The sequence below is a fragment of the Aptenodytes patagonicus genome, chromosome 5 (genome assembly GCF_965638725.1).
Source record: "Aptenodytes patagonicus chromosome 5, bAptPat1.pri.cur, whole genome shotgun sequence".
Classification (NCBI taxonomy): domain Eukaryota; kingdom Metazoa; phylum Chordata; class Aves; order Sphenisciformes; family Spheniscidae; genus Aptenodytes; species Aptenodytes patagonicus.
Window position 1 is genome coordinate 16447513 of NC_134953.1, and position 24095 is coordinate 16471607.

Genomic DNA, 24095 nt, shown 5'->3' on the forward strand with positions numbered 1-24095 from the left:
TCCATCCTTCCCCCGAGTCCAGAAGACTAGGGTGCCCAAAGTCCTACTAGAAAATCTGTTCTTTTATTGTAAGAGTAACATAGCTGCTGATAGCAGTTTGCATTATTAGACCAAGGACTTTTACATGAAAGGTTAGTAACTTCCACGCATAAGTGGGGGACGTTCCAGCTGAAAAGGACACCAACAGAGCAGGGACTAGTACTAAAGTCTCCAAAAATCTCAATCCAGTGCTTTGTGAGGCTACAGTGCTCCTTATGCTGGTTTGTCAGTGGGAATTAAAATCTATCGAAAATCAAACCTTCAGACTCTTCTTTTATTCAGCCTACATCTCATCAAATGCAAAGGAAATCAGACAGGGAAATTGTCATTTTCTGGGACGGGATTGTCTTCCCCTTCTTTACTACAGTAGCCCCATTTTGGGTGGAAACTTATCTTGGAAATAGGTGAAATAGATGATTGATATTTTCCAAAATGTCATCTTATGGGGCTCTCATTACACCTCTGCTAGTTTACTTCCAGGCATTTAGAAACTGGGTGATTGTTGCTAACATCATTATAATCCTTTAGCTGAATCTGACTGAATTTGCTAGGCAGCAATGGAAGCAGTGTGTTACCAGCTCTCGGGTCGTGCTATACACACATTCGTATTTGTAATACTTGCTAGATCTTAAGGGCAAAACTCAGTTCTCCTGTCTGCAATGCAGTGGTTTAGCTGCAGTGCAGATCACTAATATCTATTCTCCCTGTCCAAGTCTCAGAGAGGTCAGCTATGATTTTGTGAACATCCCTCTGCAATTGCTTTCCACATTCTAGTGTCTCTTTCACAGTCGGTGTGATTAGAGGGTATGTATTGCCTTTGTATCTGTGCTAGCTTATTGCTGACCCGGCAGCCCAGTTCCTGCTTTTTCCTATGACTTTTTAATGCACCCTCATTGCTGACCCTTCAGACACCCTCCCAGCCTAAGCAGCTACAAGGGTGACCTATGGTCTTTGACATCCCTTCTTCAATATGTAGTGAACATCCAATAATTCATATGTTTTATTCTCTGATATGCCTTTGGGTCCCACTTTACACTAACCCATGTGAGACCAGAAATGAGCTTCTCTCCTGCCAGTTGGGACAGTGCTGCCCAGCTACACGGTTCCTTCATTTTTAACCTGTCATGTTGAGGAGTGCAGGAACAGCAGGAACTTGGATGGAAATCGTTAGAACAGCAGTGACAGGTTACCTCCTTGTAATACGGTGCTTTCAGATAAACATTTCATAAGAAAACTGGTCTTGTTTCTGTGTTTTCTCACTTTCATTTCTTCCCTTTCTTCTGAAAAACAATGAAAGCATAAAATGATGGAAGACAGGTTTTCCTTAATCAGAGTCCTGCAAACATCAGCCATTTTCCCACAAATGTAGACAGACTCAGTGAGGCAGGGACTCTATTTTTTCTCTGCTTGCTCTCTTAACTCTTTCCCAAAAGGCCACTCTGACGAGTAGCTCCTCTCTGCACATGGACCTGCAGGAGCTCTGTTTATTACTTGGTTTGATTTTTGACCTGACCGTTGATGCACATAATTGAAAGGCAGTCTCTTAAGTGCAGAAGGAACCAACCCGCAAAATCATGCTTTTTCAAGAAACATTTGTACGGATATATGTATAGACATATATCGATGTATATACACACAGAGAGTGAGACTCCTTTTACGATGCATTTCAGTCACTGCTGTTGTATACAAGAAGCGTGAGCCTCCCCCTCCAGGCAGTTTTTGTATGTGCCTGTAAAGGATGGCTACACAGTACTTTATATAAATGTAAGTATTGCTAGAAAAAGTGAAATGGTGGGGAATCAGAGTCACGGAGGTCTCTTCCATGAGCAGGCTGGACCAGAGCTAAATGCTGCATTGCACCGACTAGAAGAGGGTTGCCTTCCTTCCGCCTGAATTTACCTTCTGCTACACCACTTCAGACAAGAAAACTGAGTCTGCAAATGTCTAGTATTATAGCCATGACTTATTCCTGTGTTCTAGTGCTGTGTGCACGGCAAAATTTCATCACCTCAAAAGACTGGCCCTCCAAAAAATGAAGAAACTGCACACATATATCAACCAACTTTTAAAAGGCTTATTTTTATCCTTGACATCAACACTGCTTTAATAAAACTTATCAAATGTCAGGTATTTTGTGATGTACCACACTCCCTGAAGTGAACCCTGTGCTCAAATGCTTTGCTAAAAAAATCATTATTGGCAGCACTAAGTTTTCATTAAATTATTCTCTAAGGATCAATTAATCGTTTGTGAATACTTAGATATGTGGGATATTTCAATAATTGGAAATTGATCACTGAAGTTATATGTTACTGTTTTTTTGTCATGCCTGGATAAAAATGCAAGTGTTATTGGAATGAATTGCTGCTCTTGCAATTTTTTAAGTTTTCCATAGCACTCAGTCATGAGTCCTAGGAATTCAGTTCCAGTAAATATTAATGTCACCAGAGTGTGACTGCATGAGAATATGAACATGACATAGAAAATAGCGTGAGCCCAAACAGAGCAAGTTCATTGTGGAATGACTTAATATTACAGAAAGCCTTCTAAAGCATACAGAAAAGTCTAGAATCAAAGACTTGGGCCTATATTTTACACATGGTGCAGTATGAAGGGCAATCTATTTGGTGAAAAATCCCAGAAAATATTTTACAAAAAGACATTTTATTAATCCCAACAAAGAGAGAACAAAATTCTGCAGACTCCCACCAAAATGTTCAAAACAAAACCAAAACAGCATGAGCTGAGAGCACCCTCTTCTGATCATTATTTTGTTTTTCAAGTTCTAGATAAAATCACTTCTGCATATGTTGTAAAATTCCAGTGACCTGCTCTTTAGTCAGGATTACAAATACATAATCTGCTTGGGAGATTAATACAATAAATTTGTTTCAGCTACAAGCCAACATTTTTACTTTAGTTGTTCTTTTTTACAAAGGTGAAGACATTTCTTTCAGTAACTCTTTCCCCTTGTATGTTCCAGTTTGATTTCCATGAGGCCATCCAGGGCCAGAGGTGAAGGAGGCAGGCTGCTTTTTTATTTAGCGCGTGTCACCAAGAGAGAGATTTAAATTCAGCTGAAAAAAATCCTGGAGTGTATTTACAAAGATGAAAGAAGGAGGAAAGGGTGGGGGGAGAATGAGAGCAAGAGGAAGATTAGGTACATAAATATTTTTCCATAGCTATAGCGGCATCATTTGTACGGTGTTCTCGCGCAGGCCAAGCTGAAGACATAAATTCTAACTCCCGCTGTAATTCAGGAAAAAAGCAAAGAGAGCAGTGCCTCTGCCCTTCTACCTCACTTTCAGTCTCTGAGAACCAGAGAAGAGAAGTAGCTCATGAATATTAGAGCTAATGAAGCCTGATTTTCTCCAGATTTGTGTTTCGATGTTGATTGACTCTCATGTCTGGAAGATGTAAATTGTGACTGAAGCTTGTTCTGCATTTGAGGCAGTGCTCTCTTTAGTGTGTATTCTCTAGGATTTGAAAAGGCTCAAGCTCACGCTGTAGTGTTTTTCTCAGTGGGTAGCAGTCAGATGTCTCTCTGACCTGGACATCTATTTTCATAAAACTTGTAGGAACATCCTATCTCTGAGATTTCTATTCCTTTATCATATCTGGTAAAAATACAACAATGGGTTCAAAAAACTAGGTAGCATGAACTAATGGACAGATATATTGATACATCTAACCTAATACACTCTTCACCCCATCTACTTAAGTCTCTGAAGCTTTTTGTTAGAGCCCTTGATTGGCAGAGCTGTGGTTAGAGGTTCCCTTTGGTGTAGGTAGTGATTCCAATCAGAAATGAAACCCAAAGAGAGAAGAGGAGCCAGCAGCCATGGCCAATAAAGAGTCTCCCACACTGCAGATGAGGCAGTACATTTTGGGGTGAGTGATCCCACCTCTCAGCAAGAGAGGCTGACGTACCAGCATGCACTCTCAGCGTCGTGCACATTGAAAGCCAATAGAAATGAAATTGGAAGATACAGGCACAATCCTATTATGTGAGAAGGAAACCAGGGCAGACAGAGACAGCACAGAGATAAGAGGGTCATGAAAACTAACAGAGCAATTTGGATCTGAGAAAGTGGATGCACTATTCACCAGATGCCCTCAGCCACGCTGGATTGCCAGATGAGGCTTGTCCTTGTCCAAATGTAATAAATTAGCCTCTTCAGACCTCTCTACATTTAAGGTTCTGGCACGAACCATTTTAGACAAACATAGATTGATGGCTGCAGTGTACACAGGAATGACACAGGACCAGGATGATGCTGAAATATCATTAAAATTGATGATTTTGGCTTGTCCCTCTGTCATGTTTAGTACAGCATGGCAGTGCATCTGGAGACCTGACATTGTCACAGAACAATGTAGAGTCTTCTGGGAAGGGAAATGCTAGAGCTAGAATACAGGCATATGCAGAGATGCAAAAGATACAGAAACAGTTTTTGATTCTGCTGGCGAAGAGCCGCATGGTAATTCAAGTAATCTGACAGGAGAGAAATCCAACTCAGGCCATTACGTGCGCTTGCTTACAGAAAAGGTAACCTACGACTGGGTTATAGAAACGACGGTTCAGATACTGTCCAAAGACTTTTAAGGTAATGTGTGGCAAGCCAAGGCAAATGCAACTTTGAAATTATTGGCCCAGAAGTAGTAAGTTAGAAATTAGGATTTTAGGATATTAGGGTAGAAATAAAGGAATTGGCTCTTCTTCCTTTTGGGCTCTTACAGTATATTTGGTTGGAGGTGCATAGTGGGACTGATCAACCACAAAAAATCTTTGCCATTCCAGCTGCCGTATCACCTCATTTTCCAAAACTTTAGCAAGGCTTTACCCAGCAGCTGGAATGTGCTGGAAAAGACAGTCGTAGAACAAGGAGTTTGCATTTTTGAGTCTGGTCATTTGTTCCACCTGAAATAAGACCCTAGCATCTGTCAGCATATGTGGTTTGAAATGGTGCAGGGTCAGCCGTGTAGTTGGCATCCATATGGGATCCTCTATGGAAATATATGGAAATCTCCAGAGTTACCGTTCTTACTATCAGGCTTCACAAAATGTGGACCAGCAGCTCATGAAAAGGCTGTTCAGTAGAATTAAAATTATCCTGGGGCATAGGAAGCCTCAGACTTCAAAGTCTTTAGTTATTTGCACATCATACTTTATTTTTTTCTTTTGAAGAAAAAAAATGACGAGGATCTCTGAATCTTTCATTATGAAAGAACCTCAAAAAGTACTAGGAATGATACTTAAGCACAACACATACAAAGATGGTAAAGAATGGTAGGGAAAGATGATAAAATGATGCTCAATCTCTTATTCATCTTTCTGGGAAAGAGGTTGAGAACAAGGTTCAATTTATATTTTGCTACTTACAAAATTTCTTCAGACCTTAATCTGCTATATTATTATTTTGAAGATTGTGCCATTTTGAGAGGTCAAGACTGTCAGTTCTGTTCTCAGAAATGCACCAAAGGGTTGTCAAGGCAAGCCTTATAAAACTACAGCAAGGGTTGGATCAGATCCCTGTGGCCAACTCATACACTGATAGAGTAGGGTAGAAGCTTTTCCTGTAGGTCTTCTTTTCTTCACAAGGATGGAAAATACCACAGAAAAGGACAGTTGTATTCATCAGAAACATATTGCTGTGAAAGGAAAGCACTTTGATTAGGGCTGAACTAGCTATGTGCATAACATAGTTCAGCATATGAGTCTACTGGACTAGCATTTAAATGCATATAATTGAACAGATGGTTCCCTTAGAAGCGACTAATGTGATTCTTGTTCACCTTGTCATGGCACTGATCCAATGCAGGTGCTCGATAAACCAAAACTGGAAGTGGACTGAAATGAACTGGCTCCTAAAGAAACTGGGACATACAAAAGGAGGAGACAATCCCTTCTCCTGCATCTTTCAAGAATATATCAGTGGGTGCAATGCTAGCTTTCCCCATGCTGGCAAATTTCACAAGTTTGTTACTGTTTCTGAGATGCAATGAATGTTGTTTGTAGCAACATCATTAACCTCAGCATGAGGGCCAGGGGGATACAAGCTGAGAATGTCAATATGTAATTCAGGTTTGAAATCCATTTTATACTCTCATGTTAATTCTTTTCTAACTTTGCCAGCTTGTTCTGCTTCCAAAGCAGCCAAGCCCCAGCTAGAGCCAGTGCTGTGAGAGATGCTATTCTGGATCCATTCCTGACCTGCCTTTAAAGCAGAAAAATTCCATTCCTCTCCTTTCTGAGAAATCAAATAACCCTGGTATCAAATCTTTTTACTGTCTACGTTCCAAAAGTTACCTGACACAGCAAGGGAAGCAACAGTGGTGCAGCTGTTCGTGCATTAATACAGATGAACTTACCCAGTGGTTAAATCTGGATTAAATTTAAATTCAGAGCAGAGTTTGAAAATGAATCAGGGTTATGGTTTGTGAGCCCATGTGATGGTGCTAAAATCTTATGGGGTCTTTTGTCTTCTGAAGTTTTGGCTGTGTTTGATCTGGAATGGGAAAATAGGGTCCATTCCAGTTTGGAAAGAAACCCAGAACTCAAATTATATGAGTAAACTCACATCAAGAGACTAAAATGCCCCCAAATGCCCCCTTATCCTTCTCTTTCTGAGGATGGAAAGTTTGACTGTCAGACGGGACTGGGGAAGAAAGATGTCTCCAGATGGAAACTGATGAAAAGCTGAATTTGGCACTATTATTGAAGTGGACCCCTGGTTTTAATTATAAAGTTATATAACAAGTAATGGCAAATCCATTACAGACTTTGAAATCATGTCAAGCTTATCTGCTTTAAGCACTGTCAAGCACCCACTTCTCTACAGTAAGCAGAATCCACTCCAGTCTTCAGCTCTCAGGCTGAGATAGCTTGTTCTTGCAGCAACCTGTTTAATCAGCCCAGGAGACTCCCAGGGCTGTTTCCCACCATTTCAACAAACCCTATTTCAAGGGAAACTTTTCCAAAAGATTTGAAGTGGCTTTTAAAATTGATTTGATCCTTGCGTCAACTGTTAGCAGTGTGCCAGTGAATTACCTGGGAACATTTATTTAGGATTCATAAATATGTATAGGAAAACTGTTGGTACAGGCGCTATTCTGCCTGCCTTGAAATATTGAGATGCTGTAATACTTTGATTTGAAACATTATAACCTGCAGGAGGAAAAGCTTGACATAAGGATAGAAAATTCAGGCTTAAAACACAAGGTATTGTGGTCATGAAGTTACTTTGCAGACTGGCAGGATATGTTAAGGGTTTCAGTGGCTAAAATGATGGAAACAACCATCTGGGTTTGAGAAGCCTGAACTTTAGTGTGAAAAGCCGAAGTCCTCAACAGTCCACCTGACAACGCTGTTTTATCTGATTTTAATTAATCTGTCACTACAAACATGACCTAGTTACCACAGTACGACTGTCAGCTTGCAATAGCTTTTCCCTAGAGTCCTCCTTAACTAGCGTTTGCCATTTGCATTTGCTCATTCGACCATGAAGAGCAGTTAATTAGCTCCATCTACTGCTGCATGGCGTGAACTGTACCAGCAGCGCCAGTTCGGATCGCCCCCGCAGGGGTGCTTTAGGCGCTCAGCCGCAGCACGCCGCTGGCAAGAGCTGTTAGCGGGAAGCCGAAGGCTTACGTCTTCCTGTTCCTTCTGCTGTCATCAGCTTCACTGTTACGTAGGTTTTCTTTAATCTCTCATCTTTTTGGGAATTTCTTTTTGAATTGCAGGGCGACAATGTGGGGCATCATTTTTTTAAATATATTCTCCCATGCCAAAAGCCATAACAGTTCTCTTAAAATAATTAGCACAAACAATGAAGAGACTTGCAAGGAAGGAAACGGAGCTATTTAAGTTACTGCTGCACCGATAATAAAGAAGGCCACTGCGCTGAAAATGGGTGCTTAGATCAACAGATGGATGTCCTTATCTCACGCTTGCCATATGTGTTGACTGGAGTATTCAGATGGGGTATTCAGTTGTTTATGTTTTAAAATAAATATTCTGATATTCATTTGAAATGCCTTCTTAGTTTATGAGAGAGCTAATGAATGCCTGTTCTAAAATGTCATCTTTCTTAGTATTTCCCTTTTGATTTAGGTGGAATATTTCAAATACTCTCAAAACATTCTAACTAGCATCTCAGTAAGCAGGCTGCATGAGATACTTACCTACGACATAGCTGAATCAGAGAAACACACCAGAGACTTGCCAAAGTGGAAAGGTAGCAAGGATTAACACCTTCAAATATCTAAAATCTCCAAAAAAAATTTATTATTATATTTAAAGAAATAACTTAGCAAAGGATTTTATTTTCATAATAGATTTACTTTTCCATTAGGAAAGAAAATAATACCAAAGAGCTTATTAAGGTCAGAGATGTTTTTCTAGTCTGCACAATGCTTAGACACCTGTGAGATGGCTGCTAAACCAAAAGACCAGGCTTGCAGGTATTCCATAGAGGAAGGAAATTTATTCCTTGGGCTGGCTGCTGCCTTCAGATACATCAAAAGTAGCGCACCTCCTGCTAACAGCAAAGTGAATTACACGAAGATGCATCATCAGTTCGCACCACTACCCCCTTCACCTACCTCGTGGCCCTAGTTGTCCCTAGGCCTCAAGTGGCCTCAAAATACAAGAGGATGTTTCTGAATACAGAGTCAGAGAAGGTCCCTGATTAGAAAACATTAAAATAGAAGTAAGCAAAAGAAAGAGAAGGCAACTATCAACCAGAAAATGATTGCGGCAAATCCTAGGTCTTTCCCCTTTACTTTTCACCAGGGGTGAAAACAAAGCCATTTTCATTGCCGAGGCTAGCTTTGAGTGCCTCAGCCTCAACTTTGGCCCCTGTTTTTAGCTCTAAAAGAGACTTCTCCATCTCTAATTTACCTCTGAGTTGTAGCCTTCAATGCATTGTCCGTGAATGCCACTTACTTAGAAGAGCCTTTCCAGCTAACTCCAAGGAATTAGATAGTTTCTGGGGACAGTTTTGTATGTTTGAATGGGATAATTTAAATGCTGTTCTTCATTCTTCATACACCGCCCTGAAAATCTGTTCCTCTGGCTCCTGGCGGGAACATCTACTTACACAAATTCATGTCAAACCAAGTTTTGGTCTTAAAATTTGTAATTAATGCAGTATTATGCAAAGCAGAATAATAAATAATCTGGCTGTGCAGTCTATTCTTTCATGAAAACATGGGGGACTTCAGTGTCTAACTCCGCTTACAATTAGCACATCAGTGGAAAAACAGATCTTGTTATCAGTTAATGCACTGTAAATAAATCCGTCCAGACCTTCAACAGCTTTCTAAAAGAATATTTAAGGTGAATTACCTCCAAGTTAATTGGAAGCTACAAAACTCTAAATGCTTACTTTATGCTTGTAGTAAATGTAAATCCCAAATTTAGTGTTAACACAACAGGTAACTTGCAACGTATGGATGAACTATTTGAAAAGATTGAGGATTAATGTAAACTTCAAATTTAAGAAACTAAATACAGAGCTTTACCATATGCCTTCTGTGAATTTTATTTGAGTAAGAACTGGAAAGAGATCTCAGAGTTCAATTCCACATCTCATTTCCAAGAAAAAAAATCTCATAGAATCTGTTCCTGAGTAAAGGGTTTAAGGTTAAATCTGCAACGCCAGAATGTTAAATAAAAAAATCGTACTTTTTCTTGGCTTGTCCTTAACACAGGCAGTCTTGGTTTGGTTTTTTGAATGCATTTGCTTTTACATGAATGTCAGAAGAGCCACAAGGAACCAAAAGCCACTAGACTGTTCTTGAAGTCGCATTGCCTCAATAAGCCTTGCAAGAGGCATTACTGAGAACAGTAGAGAAACAAGCTTTCAGTACTCAACAAGTTCAGAAAATAAAAATACTGAGGGGATTTTATTGACCTAATACTTGTTTATCGGTGTGCAATGATTACACCACCTTCATGGATCTAGTTGTGAGCAGGGGCAAATCTAACCCACGCTGGTATTTTGCACTTTCCTTCTTCTCATGTAATGGTGTTCTTCACAGGCAGCACACTGGTAGAAAGGTGTATCGAAGAGTCTCAATATTATGGGAGCTTTTAAATGCGTTTCTATGTGTGCAGTGTGTCAGATCATCATAAATGTCAAGGTACACAGTCTATAAAAGCACACATACAAATTTCTACATATATGTGCAACCCACACATATACTATGGTCAGGAAAAAGGTATAATAGTAAGTGCTTCTAAACTTCCAGACTGCAGTATAAGAAACAGGTTGCCATATCAATAACTTTTGTAATATCTGTCAGTGAAGTAACCACTCAGAAAGACTGTTACGGTTTTTCATCAAGTGTAACCATTCTCTCATGTGGGTCATAATTTCATCTGTGTAAAACTCCCTTTTTTCATCAAGAGTTATTGCATATCCAGGGTTTTCTTTTCAATTCAAGGAGTAAGCTTTTTCATCTTTATGTGAAATTTTTAATGGCAAGTGACTCAAGAGGAATTTGCTAAGCTGAAAATTAAGCACATCAAATTTTTCCTCTGCATAATAGTTACCCAGGCAGTTGTGACTGAGCAGAGTACAAACATCAGGATAAATGGCCGTATTCCATTAAGGATTGGCCAACACCTAAGTATGTCCTCACTTGGGAAAAACATCTCTCTGGATCTAAACCTTTTGGCTCCAGTCCATTTCTATATTCTGCCCTGCACTTATTCAGAAAAGCCATTGATGCCTATGGGAATTCTGTCTAAAGATGTAGGGAAATTATTGTTTGGTTTGTGTTGATAGCCCATGCCTTTAAAGCTGTTTCTTGCTATGAAGCAAAACCACTTTGATCTGCAATTATACATTTTCTTATATAATCTGGAAAATTTATGCATTATTGACAAAGCTAAAAGGAACTGAATACTGAAAGCATAGCAGGAAAACACTTCATTGGTTTTATTTTTAAATGTATTCAACGCAGTTCAGAAACAAGTGTAATATAACTCTTATTTTACAAAGTTGACCATTAAAATATTTAAAAAGGACTTACTGGCCTTTGATAAATAGTTTAATATGGGACATGCACGCTAATAGGAAAGTCAGTTTTGGATGACAGTCATTTAACAACGGAAAAGTGAGTTAACAAGAAACTTTGTAGAAATTCTTGAGAAGATGGCATGTCCTTTCATATCCACTTTCTAAACTTTAAACCAATTTTACACATTAAAATATTTAGAAATACAAATAATACACCCAATAAAATACATTAATTATGATGAATGATAACGGGAAAGAAAATCTGGCATAGTTGTCTATGTGGTAAGGATTTTTAACATGGAAGCAATCAAAGATACAGAAAAGTCTTTTCATTACTGACATTGGTGAACTACACCCACTGCGTTTACTTCTCTCCCTTTTTCCGTCGATGCTGGTTTTGCTGCTCTTGTTTGAATCGATCTTGTTCATATTGTCAGGGGCACTGCAACTGTTAGTGACTGCTGCCAGGACTCCATTCCTCTCTTCTTCAGCCTCTTCATCCTCATCCTGATAGGAAACAAAACAGCAGGTACTTAAGTGCGTGTTTCATCGCCTATTTACTTTAGAGCTACAGTAAATAATAGGATTTTTCTTACGAGTCCTCCTGTTGCTCGCGCCTTAATTTCAAGGGCAAGCACGTACATGCACCAGACAGCTCCTTTTAGCTTCCAAAGCCTCCGTTTACAGGAAAAACACTGACTTAAACAACATCTTACTTTAAAAGCTTTCGTAGGACTGTTGAGCAAAGCTGGATTTGTTCAAATATGGCCCACTAAGCTTTACTTAAGACAGCAGCAAATCCATGAAATGCACAACAATAAGCTGTCTTCTGCTCAGGGAAAATACTGGTGAAGGTCAGTGTCTAGAAAGTGGGTAAAGCAAAGCCCCAGTCTGGAGATGGAGAAGGTGCGGGAGCTGCCAGACCAGCTAGTCAAGCTGGTTGCACCCCAAATCAAGCACCCCAGAATACAAGACACTTTCCTTCTGTGCAGTTGGCTACTCTATTCCCAGTGCTTTGTGATGAAAATCAAATTACTTAAAAACAAACAAACAAAAGCACAAAAAAAGAGGATCATAAAGCGGGACAGGCCACACAACTAATTCAATACTAAATAGCTCATGCTACTTTCTTTCAAGTCCTGAAACCCATTCTTTAAGTTCAAAATTATGCTAAGGTTAAGCAGATTTTTATGTGCTTCACTGCATCAAGATAGCTCTTTGGAGAATGTTGTATAAGCCTTCTGGTGGGTTTTGTTTCTTTGATTAGAAATGGCTCGGAGCCATGAAGTTCATGTATGAAATCTTCACCCTTTGAAGTCAGCGGATTTTCTGTTACTGGCTCAGAGGACACAGGATTAGACATCAGCTGCAGCTTCAGCTCTAAACACAAACTTTCTTGAAAGTTCTGGGGTATTTAGTTTGGTTTGGGATATTGCAGAGATACCAGCAGATCCAACCTACAAAGATTGGCTCCAACTTTGTACCTAAACTAAACCTGAATTTGTATAGTTGGAGGAGGGGTCATTTTAATTCAGGCAGGTGTACACATAATTTTAATCTTCTCCTGATGATTTTATTACCTTCCAAATCAGTGAATGGCATACAAGCAAGAAAAGACTAAAAATTTATTTGTGAAATGTAGAATGCAGAATCTCTTTCCTCTGACCAATTTGCTTTATCCATTTGCATCGTGAGAAGAAAAAGATTAGACAAGGACAAACTTTAGAAAAGTTAAGATGTACAGCACTATGTGTAGCCACACAAAAAGCTCATTTAGAAATATCCCAGCTATTAAAGTCAAAGAAAGCTCATTAAGCCACCTGAGTGATCTCCATGCCGGTGCAGAATTGCTCTTCTGCCCAAGGTACTTGTAGACGGCACGGTTCTTGAGTCTTTCTTCATCTAAAATTAGTAATGTCCTTGAAAATTAAAGTGGAGTCTGGGCAATGTCCTTAGACTGCTGTGAATCAGTGAAGCAGAACAGATGGAGCTAGAAAAAGGGATTATTACTGCTCTTCATTTTCAATTTGCCAAAAAATCCAGTATATTTTATTTGAGAGAGATAAATGTAGCTCAACACAATGTGTCATCCTAAAAATACACTGACTGCAAAACCTTGCTCATCCTCCACCTAGCCTCCTGCAGGTACGTGAGAATTTTGAAACGAAAGGCCAGGGTAAAAATCTGCCTATAAAGCATTAAGAGGATCAATCCATAAAATTCCAGTCTGAACCTTAAACAATCCCCAGGGTAGTACTAAAACTCAAACCTGGAGTTTTACTTGGGGCCTAACTCTGTTATAAATACCTAGCTCTTCTGCTTCAAAAGGTTCAGGCAGCTGAGGGAAGCGCTGGGGTTGGCAGAGGAGCCTTTGTCAGCAGCGCCTGGCACTTGAAACAAGGCAGCGGAGCGACAGCCTAATGAATGCACCCGGTGCTTCCAAAGTTAATAAAATAAAGAAACCTGTCGGAAGAGTCCTGACTTTTTTCCACTGCTCTCATTTTTTAGAAAGGGAAAAAAGAGCAAAACAACATCTATACTTCAAAACTGTCAGGATTTGGGGCATTATTCAGTGTAAGAGTCTATTTGTCTCTCAGGTAGGGCTAGCTAAAACTTGTACAGAATTAGTTTTACTGCAGAGCATGAAAGGACATTGTGTACGTGCCGTTTTTCTTTTCACACAACCGCATGTGAACAATTCGCAGGAGGCTGATGCTTTATTAGGCTGTTCTTAACTCCTTTCTACTCCCCAAGAGGCAGTTATTACTTAAGCAGAAAATACCATACACGGTGCATATGTACTTGATTCTGTTTGCAGTGTTACAAGGCAGGGCTCTCGCAGAACAGAGACAAATTTACAGCAAAAGTGCTGTATCACATTGCTTCAAAAGGAGAAAGCTAATCTAGAGGAGAACCACAACTCGTAGTTTATAAAAAAATAGTCTTATAAACTGGGACTATCAAGGGACTTTTCCAACATGCTATGGAGAACTGAATGTGATGAAAGATTAAGCTGGTTTACATTATATAAAAAAATTGTGTTGCAAGTGTTCAACCGTGGCTCTAATTTTGAATGTCACACTAAGTTTTCTCTGGATTCCAGCTGTATATGAGAAAATGGCAGCTGGCACTAAGAAGGGCTGTGTTTGGATACAAAATTGGTAGCATCCAGGAAAGGTACTGTACATCACATGAAAAGCACTGTATATGGCACGTGCTGCTGTGGCTGCTGTTTATGCTAACTGAAGTGTTTGCTGACATCTAACAGCCAACAGAATTGAGGAAAGCTGTAACTTCCATTGAATAATAAAGATGCTCAAGATTAAAAATATTTCAACCTAGAGCATTGCACACCCAGAGCTTCTTCAGTGTTCAGAAAGACTGCACGATGCTTGCACAGCAATGCTGAGTAGGCTGAACACTGCCCTTGTAACCTTATTTTCGGTTTTCAAACTTTTCTCCTTTCTGACCAAAAGGGAGAGGTTTAGGTGAAAGACAGATGAAGGCCAAGGAGGAATTCTCTGTTTTATAGGAGGGCACAATTCACACCTTTGTTTAAAGGAGAAGAAAACCAGGATTTTGCAGAGGCAACCTCTCCATTTAGGCAGTCTGTTATGCAGTTGATGTGAATGGCACATTTTGCCTGACCTTCTTTGCAGCAGGTGGTTCCTCTGCTGTTGCCATTAGCTTTGAAGCTGTCTCTGTGGGTCCCGGTTCACGTGATGGGAGACACTGCAAGAGTGTGGATATGACGAGCTGTTTCACCAGTTTATGTTCTAAACTGGAGACTCCAAGGGCTTCAAAAGAACATCATATGCCAGTACCCAACTGCTTTAAAGAGCAAAGCAGAAAGCAAACCAGCGCAACTAATTCCTATACAAAGCAGAGGGTTACATTTTCAATGCACCTCCTACATTTATTTACATAATTCTGAGTGCAAATTTTGTATCAGCTCACATATGGGAATAACAAACTGGGAAGTGAGATTTCTAATTAACCTATGTCCACAAGAGAATATGATGACGAGGAGCACACATTTATGGTGACAATACTCACACAGAAATTTGTTAAGTACCTGCTAGACAGTGACATGAGATTTTAGCTGCTACTTCTGTCCTTGCGATGTTTTGTTTTTTACAGTGAGAAATGAGAAACACAAGTCAGGTGTGCTCTCCATGGCACCCTGCTCAGTAAGCGGTGCTTGTCCTTGGCTACAGTAGGAAAAGGACATGACAGGCATTTTCCTTAGTCTACGGAGTCTTGAGTTGATCTAGGACCAACCAGCTGCCCCTTCCCTTATATGCTTGTGTTTGTGCAGGCGAGAAGTGAGTGGGACTGGCTTGCTCAGTCCTGAGGCACAGGAGAAGGCAGGAAACATGCCTGAAGTGACAGACCATTCCTTTCAGTCATTAAGTCCATCACAGAACTGCACCTTAAGTCTTTCTTCCTTCCTCATTTTAGAGCTGTACCTCCACTTACTTCCATGCACGTCTTTCAAGCCCACGACTTCCCATGTCTCTGCCCCACCTGCAAGCACTAGTACATGTGCCCCAAATGAAAGGGAATCTGACACAGGTAGGCAAAGGCAAGGTCAGTCATAAGTGCCCTTCACAGATCCAAAGATGCTTAATCATCCAAGCACTGAAACACTTTATTTTCTTGCCCAAACCTCCAATAAGCTTTTTTTTTTTCTTCTGCTCTATGAGCAAAATGACAACCACTTACTTCACAAGATGGATATGCTCAGAGGGAATTGTCACTGACGCTACCTTGCCAAGAAAAATTACTTTCAGGCTTTCCACTCAAATCCTCATACAAAATGAGTGTTTGCCCATTTGCAGACATTCCCCCGTTAGATGTTGTCTTTTAAAACCTACTGGGTGGCTCAGTTTTGTGTCCGTTTTTCAATCCTTCTCCACACACCTAGATCTAATGACAGCTTTGAACATATTCCTGTGCATTTACAGAACCTATCTCTCATCCAAACAGCCAAAATCCCATATTAATCGTTGAACTATCTAGGCATAAAAAACCACATCTTGGCTGGTTTTCATTGTTTTTAGGCTTCTCCACTTGAACTCAATATCCTGTTTCTTGAGCCTAGCGAGGAGCTTTGCTTAGGCATTTGTGATGCTCTGTTCTAGTTTGGCTTAAATAGTTAACAATCTTTCTTCTTCTGGCCATTTATCCCTACAGCACTCAACCAAACTTTTTCCTGCTTTTTTTTCTGTTATTCTCACTTTCCATGTTTTGCTTTTTTTCTGTTCATCCAGAAGTTTCATAAGCTGCTTAAAATTTTCTTCTCTGTCATGCATATTAGATTCAGTTCCGTAATTAAAAGCTGCAAGACAATCAGCTTCCAACTTCCTTGTGATTTCTTTTTCACTGCTTATGAAAGCAGTGCTAAACACTGGAGATGGAAGATGCAACAAAACTTCTTCATGAACCTGCCCTGATTATTTCAGCAAGATAACCACCAGACTCAAAAATGCCTATGTTGATTTGATCCCTTTTTATTTTAAGTATATTTTACAGTATTCCAGAGTTGTGAGAAGCTCATTAGGGCAGCAAAAAAGTGCTGCTATAATAATGATGCAGAACAGAAAGTGAATCCCAGTCTGACCTTCAGCTGCAGCTGTTGAAAGAGAAGGTGTAAGTGGAAGGCTATAGGGATCTGATACACCTAGTACGTGAAGCTGTCGGCTACTAAACTGACTCATGTACCATGCATGTGCAGAAGGTTTCATAAACAGAATGTGATAAAACCTTTTCTTTTTTTCTGTATTGCAGTAAGATCAAGTCACCGAGCTCAGTCTAATTTTTGAACTGTAAGTAAGCATATATCATTGTGGGGAGACAAGTGCCTATGATTTTTGTGATACCTCTAGCACATTGTTTGATAAATGGCTGTAAAGTCCATGCCAAAAGAGAGATTCATTATAGAAGGGTGTTTCAGTTTGTTTGATCTCTTCCAAAAAATTCCAGGTATACAAATAATTTTTCTTTTTCTCAAGGTTATTCTGTTTTCAGTCCTTATTCTAAAATAGAAACTTCCTTAAATACATTTACCATTAGTGCTAAGATAATTCATTCTCTTTAGCAGGTATAATTGAAGCCTGTTGTGTAGGACAACAATCAAAGAATTAAAATACCTTTGGAAGTTCCTTTGAACTGAGTCGATGCAGGGTGCAGAAATGAGCCACGGCATACTCTAACAGTGCTCCAAAGATGAAACTGAAGCAGATACCGAGGTACACATCAATTGCCTTAATAAAGCAATTAGCATTTGGGAGTGAAGTCCTGGCTCCCATCATCAGTGTTGTCATAGTAAGGACTGTGGTAACACCTGTGGAATGCAAAAACATATGTTCTGATAAAACACGGATAGCAATGAGGGCCTCTACTGCAAGGGCCCTGCTAGAAAACAGTTGTTCTGGCTCTGTGAACTCCTAGTATGCCACAGCACTTATGTGTCATGTTTTGGAAAGAAGACTTTCAAATGAACTTGTGATTCTGAAGTTAAATGTTTAAAACCACTCATGAAAACTGTTTGTAAGGCTGAGAAGACTGGAAATTAAAATGAGAGAGATTTTGGTGTCATAGAATGTATATTTATGATTAACATCTTATTATTGCAATACTATGCAAACGCTCCCTTTAAAACAGTCAGATATCATTTTGCTCAGTGCAGTTGCCCACTAGCCTCATTTGATGTCAAATCTTTCTTTCTTCCCTTCCTACAGAAGTAGGAGTATTTTTCCCACCCCACCTGCAGCCTGATCAGAACTGATTTGCATTCGTTCCCTTTCAGAATCTCCTTTATTTGAAATTAATTATATTTAATCTCTTATAATTCTCTTATTATTCATGTGTTAATTAGTACGTATCATTAACCTTCACAAAAGCCTCACAATTCTGTCTGTGCATGCCATGTGTTTGAATATGTTGAAATTATTTCCAAAATGACTGAGTTGTCCTTTGCTTTCAGCAGCCTCCCCTGCCTCCAAGTCTCCTGTAGCTCCCAAAGGCGTTTGCTTAGTTAAAGAATAGCAAGGCTTTAAGGGGAATATGCACGATGTACTGCAGATGGCAAACCAGAAAAGTAATTCCATAAAACTTAGAAGTGTTGGCAACTTTTGGAAATGGATGCCATGTACGTGCAATAAAGCAAGCATCTTAATGATCCAACTCTTGGTTTGTTTTGCTTTATCAGCTTCTCACCTATGCAGATTCTGGCTGGAACTGATGACTGGCTTATCCAAAACGATACCCAGGAGAGCACGACCAGTAGGATTGATGGTACGTACGTCTCTAGTATGAAATACAAGATGTTTCTCTTGAGTTCAAAGTGAAACACTAGTTTTGGGTAATGTCCTGTGGAAAGAGCAGGAAAAAAAATATTGTGAATGTGCAACTCATAAAAAGTTCTTTAAATTATCAACCTGTATTATTTTTGTACATTATTATGCAGTAAAAGCTTAGCAAACACGCTTGGAAAAAAATAACACAGTGCTGAAAAATTCTATCATGAAGACTCTAAATTGAACTGAAGGAAAAGAATCAAAATATGTAACACCCAGTCACCACACCCAGAGTTTCATTAAAGATGTCTTGAATTGGAAATTCACTGAGGATTAGTGAAGGAAAAAATAAATCCATCAATGTGTGGGAAGGATGTTTCATTATATAACACAATGCAAGGAAATTTGGTATCACATATGTATTTAGCCATGGTTATTCATAAGAATTACCACAATGAGCTATAAACTAGCATAATAACAATTGTAATTTTATGAAGTTAGCATGGGTCCTTATCTTTAACTGCCCCACAAATCTGGATTATTGTGCTTTTTTTTTTTCATTTGCTATTACTCAAGATGTGGAACAAAGGTACATTCTCTGATACTGCTGACCTAACTCTTATATTCCACTTAAAAAAAGCAGTGTCTTTGCATCTTCACTATCTATTTTTTCTTTACATTAGTGCATCGCAGTGTTTGTGTCATTCTGAGCAGTGTCACTGTTGTGGCACAAACGGTTTGCTTCTAAGTGAGTGATGTCCAGAAGATGAAAGTTTGGGCTCACAGAGTCAAATACAGAATCGGGTTTCATAAGGGGACAGCACACTGGTAAGCAAAGCCTGAATTTGTTATCCAGCTCACTAACTGAGCAAAATTTGGCTATGTTTGGGCAACAGAAGTGCAGGATCTGAAATTGTTACCAGTCCAACGGATCAAAGTAAGGCAAAAGCTTGCTTTGTAGTAACTTAAATGTGCAGAACAGACTTTTTATTCAGAAGTTCAAAGTTCAAAATTAAGTGTTAATGTGTTTAAGTTTTTTAAAACATTGTTTTAACAAAAATCTTGAACCAGAATATCAGTGAGAGAGTAATGCTTGAATATACTATGGTCAGCTAGCTTTGGCTTTGTCTACTTTAATCCAACAAATGATGATCTCCAGGACCTATGTTTGTTTCCAATGCTGAGTGCTGTGAGTCAGGACAGAACTACAGAACTGTGAATGCACTTTAGCAACAACAATATATGCATAGACAGGCTATTTGTGCATCCCTCAGGTGTGCTGTGAGACATGAAGTCAAAGAAAAGAGTACTTTTAAAAGCTTGAAATGCAAGTAATGGATGCCAAGAAATGTCTTGCTCCCAGGCTAGAAAATGGATGGTTAAATTTCCATTTTTAAAAGTATTGTATAAATTGCATCCAGAGAACAATAAGGTTTCATAGAACTCTTAAAATCAGAAAGAATCACTAGATTATGTAGTCCCTAATCACAAGTCATTAAATTTCCCCAATTATCCCTTGCTTTGAACTCAATCACTTTGATTGGAATAGAGTCCACCTTTCACACAGACATCTAGACTTAATCCGAGGACATCAAGACATGCAGCATCCGCCACTTCTCTCAGTAATCTGTTACAACAATTAAAATCATTCTATCTGCTAAAAATGAATGCCTAATTTCTAATCTTAATCTGATTTAAGAAAGGTTAATCAAGCTTTCTGCCATGTTGACTCTGCCTTTTCACTAGTAGACTAAATAGTCCTTTGGTAGCCAGGTCTTTCTCCTCCTGAAGGTACAAATACATCGTACTTAGGGTTCTTCTTTGTAAGTTCAACATATTGAGTTCTTCAGGTTTCTGACCGATAGAAAAAAGGATACAAAGATGGACAGTAGACTTTAACTCTGTCCATGAGGCAGGAGATACAAAGATGATTTATACCATTATCATCACTTTTATGTGAAAAGAGAAACATTACATTAGTGTACCTCTATCAATACTGTGATTTTTACCAATACAGTTGTTTCAGTAAAAGTCATTTTGCCCACCAAAATTGATGTTAAGTGTAAGCAGACCAAAGTAAAGCACTTAAAAGTTAGGAAGCGCAAAACTTACAGTTGACTGTGCAACATTACTTCTGCTTCTGTCTGCGCTCATCCTTGCACTAAATCAAACACTAGTGCTATGGAAAAACACTGCGTCTGTACAATAAAAGACTATAGCATAAAGCATATTTCAGGAAAGAGAATTAGGGTTGTACAGGCCATTGTAAATCTGTGGCTTCCTAGTGTGCAAGAGCAAGCACTTAAAACCTTAATAAAAACTGTTAAGGATTTTATTAATTTTGCTTGCAATCTTCTAGGCTGCTATTTAACTAGGACTCAAAACAGATACTTTTAAATAGAAAGACAAGATTTTCTCTGCAGTGTTTGTACCCCAAACCGTCGTTACTGTGGCATGGTTGCAGCTAGCGCACAAAAGACGATGGCACGGCCACCGTGAGTGAGGGAAGGTTGTCAACCCAGAGCTCATGTGAGGGTGCAAAGGGTGCAAACCATCAGCAGGAAACAGAATCCTCCACAAAAGTCATTTGTCTTGTGTTTCTGTGCTGACCATAGGGAAGGATGTGGAGGCACGCACGCAGCAAAGGGGAGGGAAGAGACTGGACCGTGCTTCCTGCAGACTACCACAGCCACTTGGGGGTTCCTGTGGTTCAGCCTTAGAGCTTGTCTTTAAGAAGGGAGACTCTGAAATAGCCAATACCTAATAGCCATACAGCAATACCCTCTCCTCGTTAGCACCCTACAACTGTATCTCCATTCACCTTAGTATAAAAGTCAAGTGTGTACATGGGAAGTTAGTTCAAAATACCAAACTTGAAAGTCACACTTTGGCACTTTGCTGCAATTTCCAAGTGTAGACGAGCCCTTCGAATGTTCCCGTGTTCTCTCATGTTACTTTTCCTGATGCCAGGAATTTCTGAAGCAATGTGAACAACAAAGAGAAATAGAGATGTAACAGCTTATAGCTGAGCGGCTTTTTGGGGAACAAAGAAAAGGCATTTCTCTAACCTTAAGGCTTTCTGCTTGCCAGAATCCAAAGACACATCACGGACATGGTAATAATAGTGTCAGCATTTCTCTAAAGAGTTCAGAAGAGCTTTTATAATGGAAATTTTGAAGCAACCTATATAAAGAATTCATATGAGCTCCTCCTGTAATAAACTGGAGGAAGAAGTAGTCAAGAAAAAGTATGCAGTGCATACTTATCATGCTAAAGAAACGAGCAATGGGACAAAATGAAGATAGGGAAATATTACAGTCCTTTTTTCATGTATACTCCACAAGTACTAAAAGTTATCATCTTTAAAAAGAAACAGATTTGCTACTCCTATTACGTGGGTTGCGTATGAGATAGTAATGCTATATCTCATTGCCTTTGACTTGCACATCCGAGACTATGGTGCCATCAGTCACATCAAAAGTAAAACAGGTTCATGTAATCCTAGTCCTGGCTTTACTAGAGTTAACTCAAGTACAACTCAGGTTAACTCCCCAAAACCGTCAAGTTTGCCCCTTGCTTGAGTCTTATTGACAACAAAATATTTGCATTAAAATTAGGAAATGCTTTTTCATTCAAGTTTCTGGCCCATGACGGATGGCACCTCAGTGTGTGACTGCTCTGATTTAAATTTGATAATGTGATGGAAATAATCTCTGTGCAGATAGTGTACTCTGCAGCAAAGGCACAGCGTTAGTGCTTGTCAAAGTATCAAATTACTGTGTTTAACAGTTTCTCAGATGAATCTGAACCTAAATGACTGTCAGTATACATACTCTAAACCCACCAGAAGGTGAGGTATTCTACTTAGGTCACCCCACAGTGAAAGAAGATTAAGCTGAGTTACTTGGGCTTTATAGAATTTACTAGAGGGCAGAAGTACAAAACTAGACAGTACCTCTAGCTCGTAGATGAAGAACAAATCTAGATAGCAGACTATAGTCACCATACCTACTCTAACTCTCTCTACTGCTTTAAAAAAAAAAAAAAAAAGAGTACCCTAGAAAGTAGAAAGAGGTGAAAGAAATCAAGTTTCAGTTGGTTCCAGCTGACTACTTTTGTTTCAGTATCATAAAAATTATACCAGCATAGACTCTTTCCCAGTAGCTGAGCAGGTGTAGGTCTAGGTCTAAGGCAGATCTTTCTGAAGGCAAGAAAAGCTAGTTTATTCCTCTTTAGAACTTGCCTTTGAAGTTTGGCTTTTGGCTTCTGAAACCAATATTCTAATTTACAGCACTGCATATCTGACAGTTCGTATAGATCTTGCCATAACACTGATGATTTTATCAACACTGACTATCGCTGCACTGCCTGAGAAATAGACATAAACCTAAACAAACAGGTTTCCTTATCACCCTAGGTCATCCATTTTTTGTTTATCCCATTTTTCTATGGTGTCTGTTCCCAGCTGATGGCAGAACGCTGCATCTCTGCTCCTTCCTGCTGCCCTCTGACCAGCGGACAGTCACAGCAGAGGTGCCTGAAGGAAGGACTGATGCTCTACAAACGCTGCCAGCAGTTCCTAACTTCCACTCTAGTGTGACGGGATGGGAGCATCTTCCCCACAGTTACCTCCTGTGGACTTTTTGACGAACTCTACTCCAGTGAAAGACTGCTCCACATCACTCTTTATGTAAGAAGCACTTTGGTATCCTGCACAGGGGTGTGTAGTCAGGCACAAAGAGCACATTCTTCTCTATCATGAAATATGTATGCTAGCCTCTTGGGTGCCAGCTAAAATGTACGATGTACATCTCACACAAGTGCGTCAGTATAACTCCACCAATGCATCATTTTATTCTCTTCTTGCACCTTTTAAGGGCACAGTACAGGAAAGCTTTAAATAGAATTTTGCTGCTTTAACTATGTGCTGAAAATGTAGTTTTCAGTATGCAATTTTTTTATTGCTCATTTACAATGAACATATGCATTAATGAGCGGGTAGTGTCCCCACTTTTACCCAATAAATAAGTTGTGCAACTGAAATGCAATTCTTTGACTGATGTAGGATGCTAAGAGTGTCAATATATATGGTTAATATGTTATTACAGCTCCTTTGTCCCTCCCTCAGAGAACAATCATAGTCTTCTGTTCTTCACAGTCAAGATCTTATAAACTACCTCTTTTCCTACTTGTTCTTCAGAGGTGAACTAAAGGAAATGAAAGATCAGGGCAGGCTTCTCAACATGTGTTTCATCTTTATGAAAATGCTTTACAAAAAATGAGTTTGAAATTCAAATTTCCTAAGAATGAAACAAACCCTTTCATGTAGTGTTTGTGTGCAGAAATATTTATCCATTTAGCTTACCGGTAAAAAAAAAAAAAAATTACAAGACAACTATGCTACAGAAAGTTTTCCAAGTGTTTATGTGTATTTTTGTCTATACCACAAAGAACTTGCCAGAAGTTAACAAAAAAAATGCCGCCTCTTAATATCTTTGATATTCATTCCATTCATTGCATTTCCATATGTTTTTACGTTACCGTAACTTTTTCAACGCATTTTCCAAAACTGTTTTCTTTCTAAACTGTTCTACATTGCAGAAGTATGACAAAAACAACTCATGATGGAAAACTTTTCAACATCAACTCAAGTGGAAAACCTCGCTTACAAAGAGTGATTATATGAGCTCAGATAGGTAAGTTGAACATAACATAGTAACAGATATAT

General features: G+C 39.3%; 1 protein-coding gene across 1 annotated transcript in view; it reads right to left on the minus strand.

Moving 5' to 3' along the window:
* Window positions 1–11261: 11261 nt before the first annotated feature.
* Window positions 11262–24095, minus strand: part of LOC143160375 (gamma-aminobutyric acid receptor subunit pi-like) — a 49035-nt gene continuing 36201 nt past the window's right edge. Inside the window, exons 8-10 of the mRNA XM_076338095.1 lie at window positions 18288–18440; window positions 17219–17412; window positions 11262–11573 (exon numbers count right to left, since the gene is read on the minus strand). Of these exons, the coding sequence (XP_076194210.1) occupies window positions 11262–11573; window positions 17219–17412; window positions 18288–18440 (659 nt within the window). The remainder of the gene's footprint in view (window positions 11574–17218; window positions 17413–18287; window positions 18441–24095) is intronic.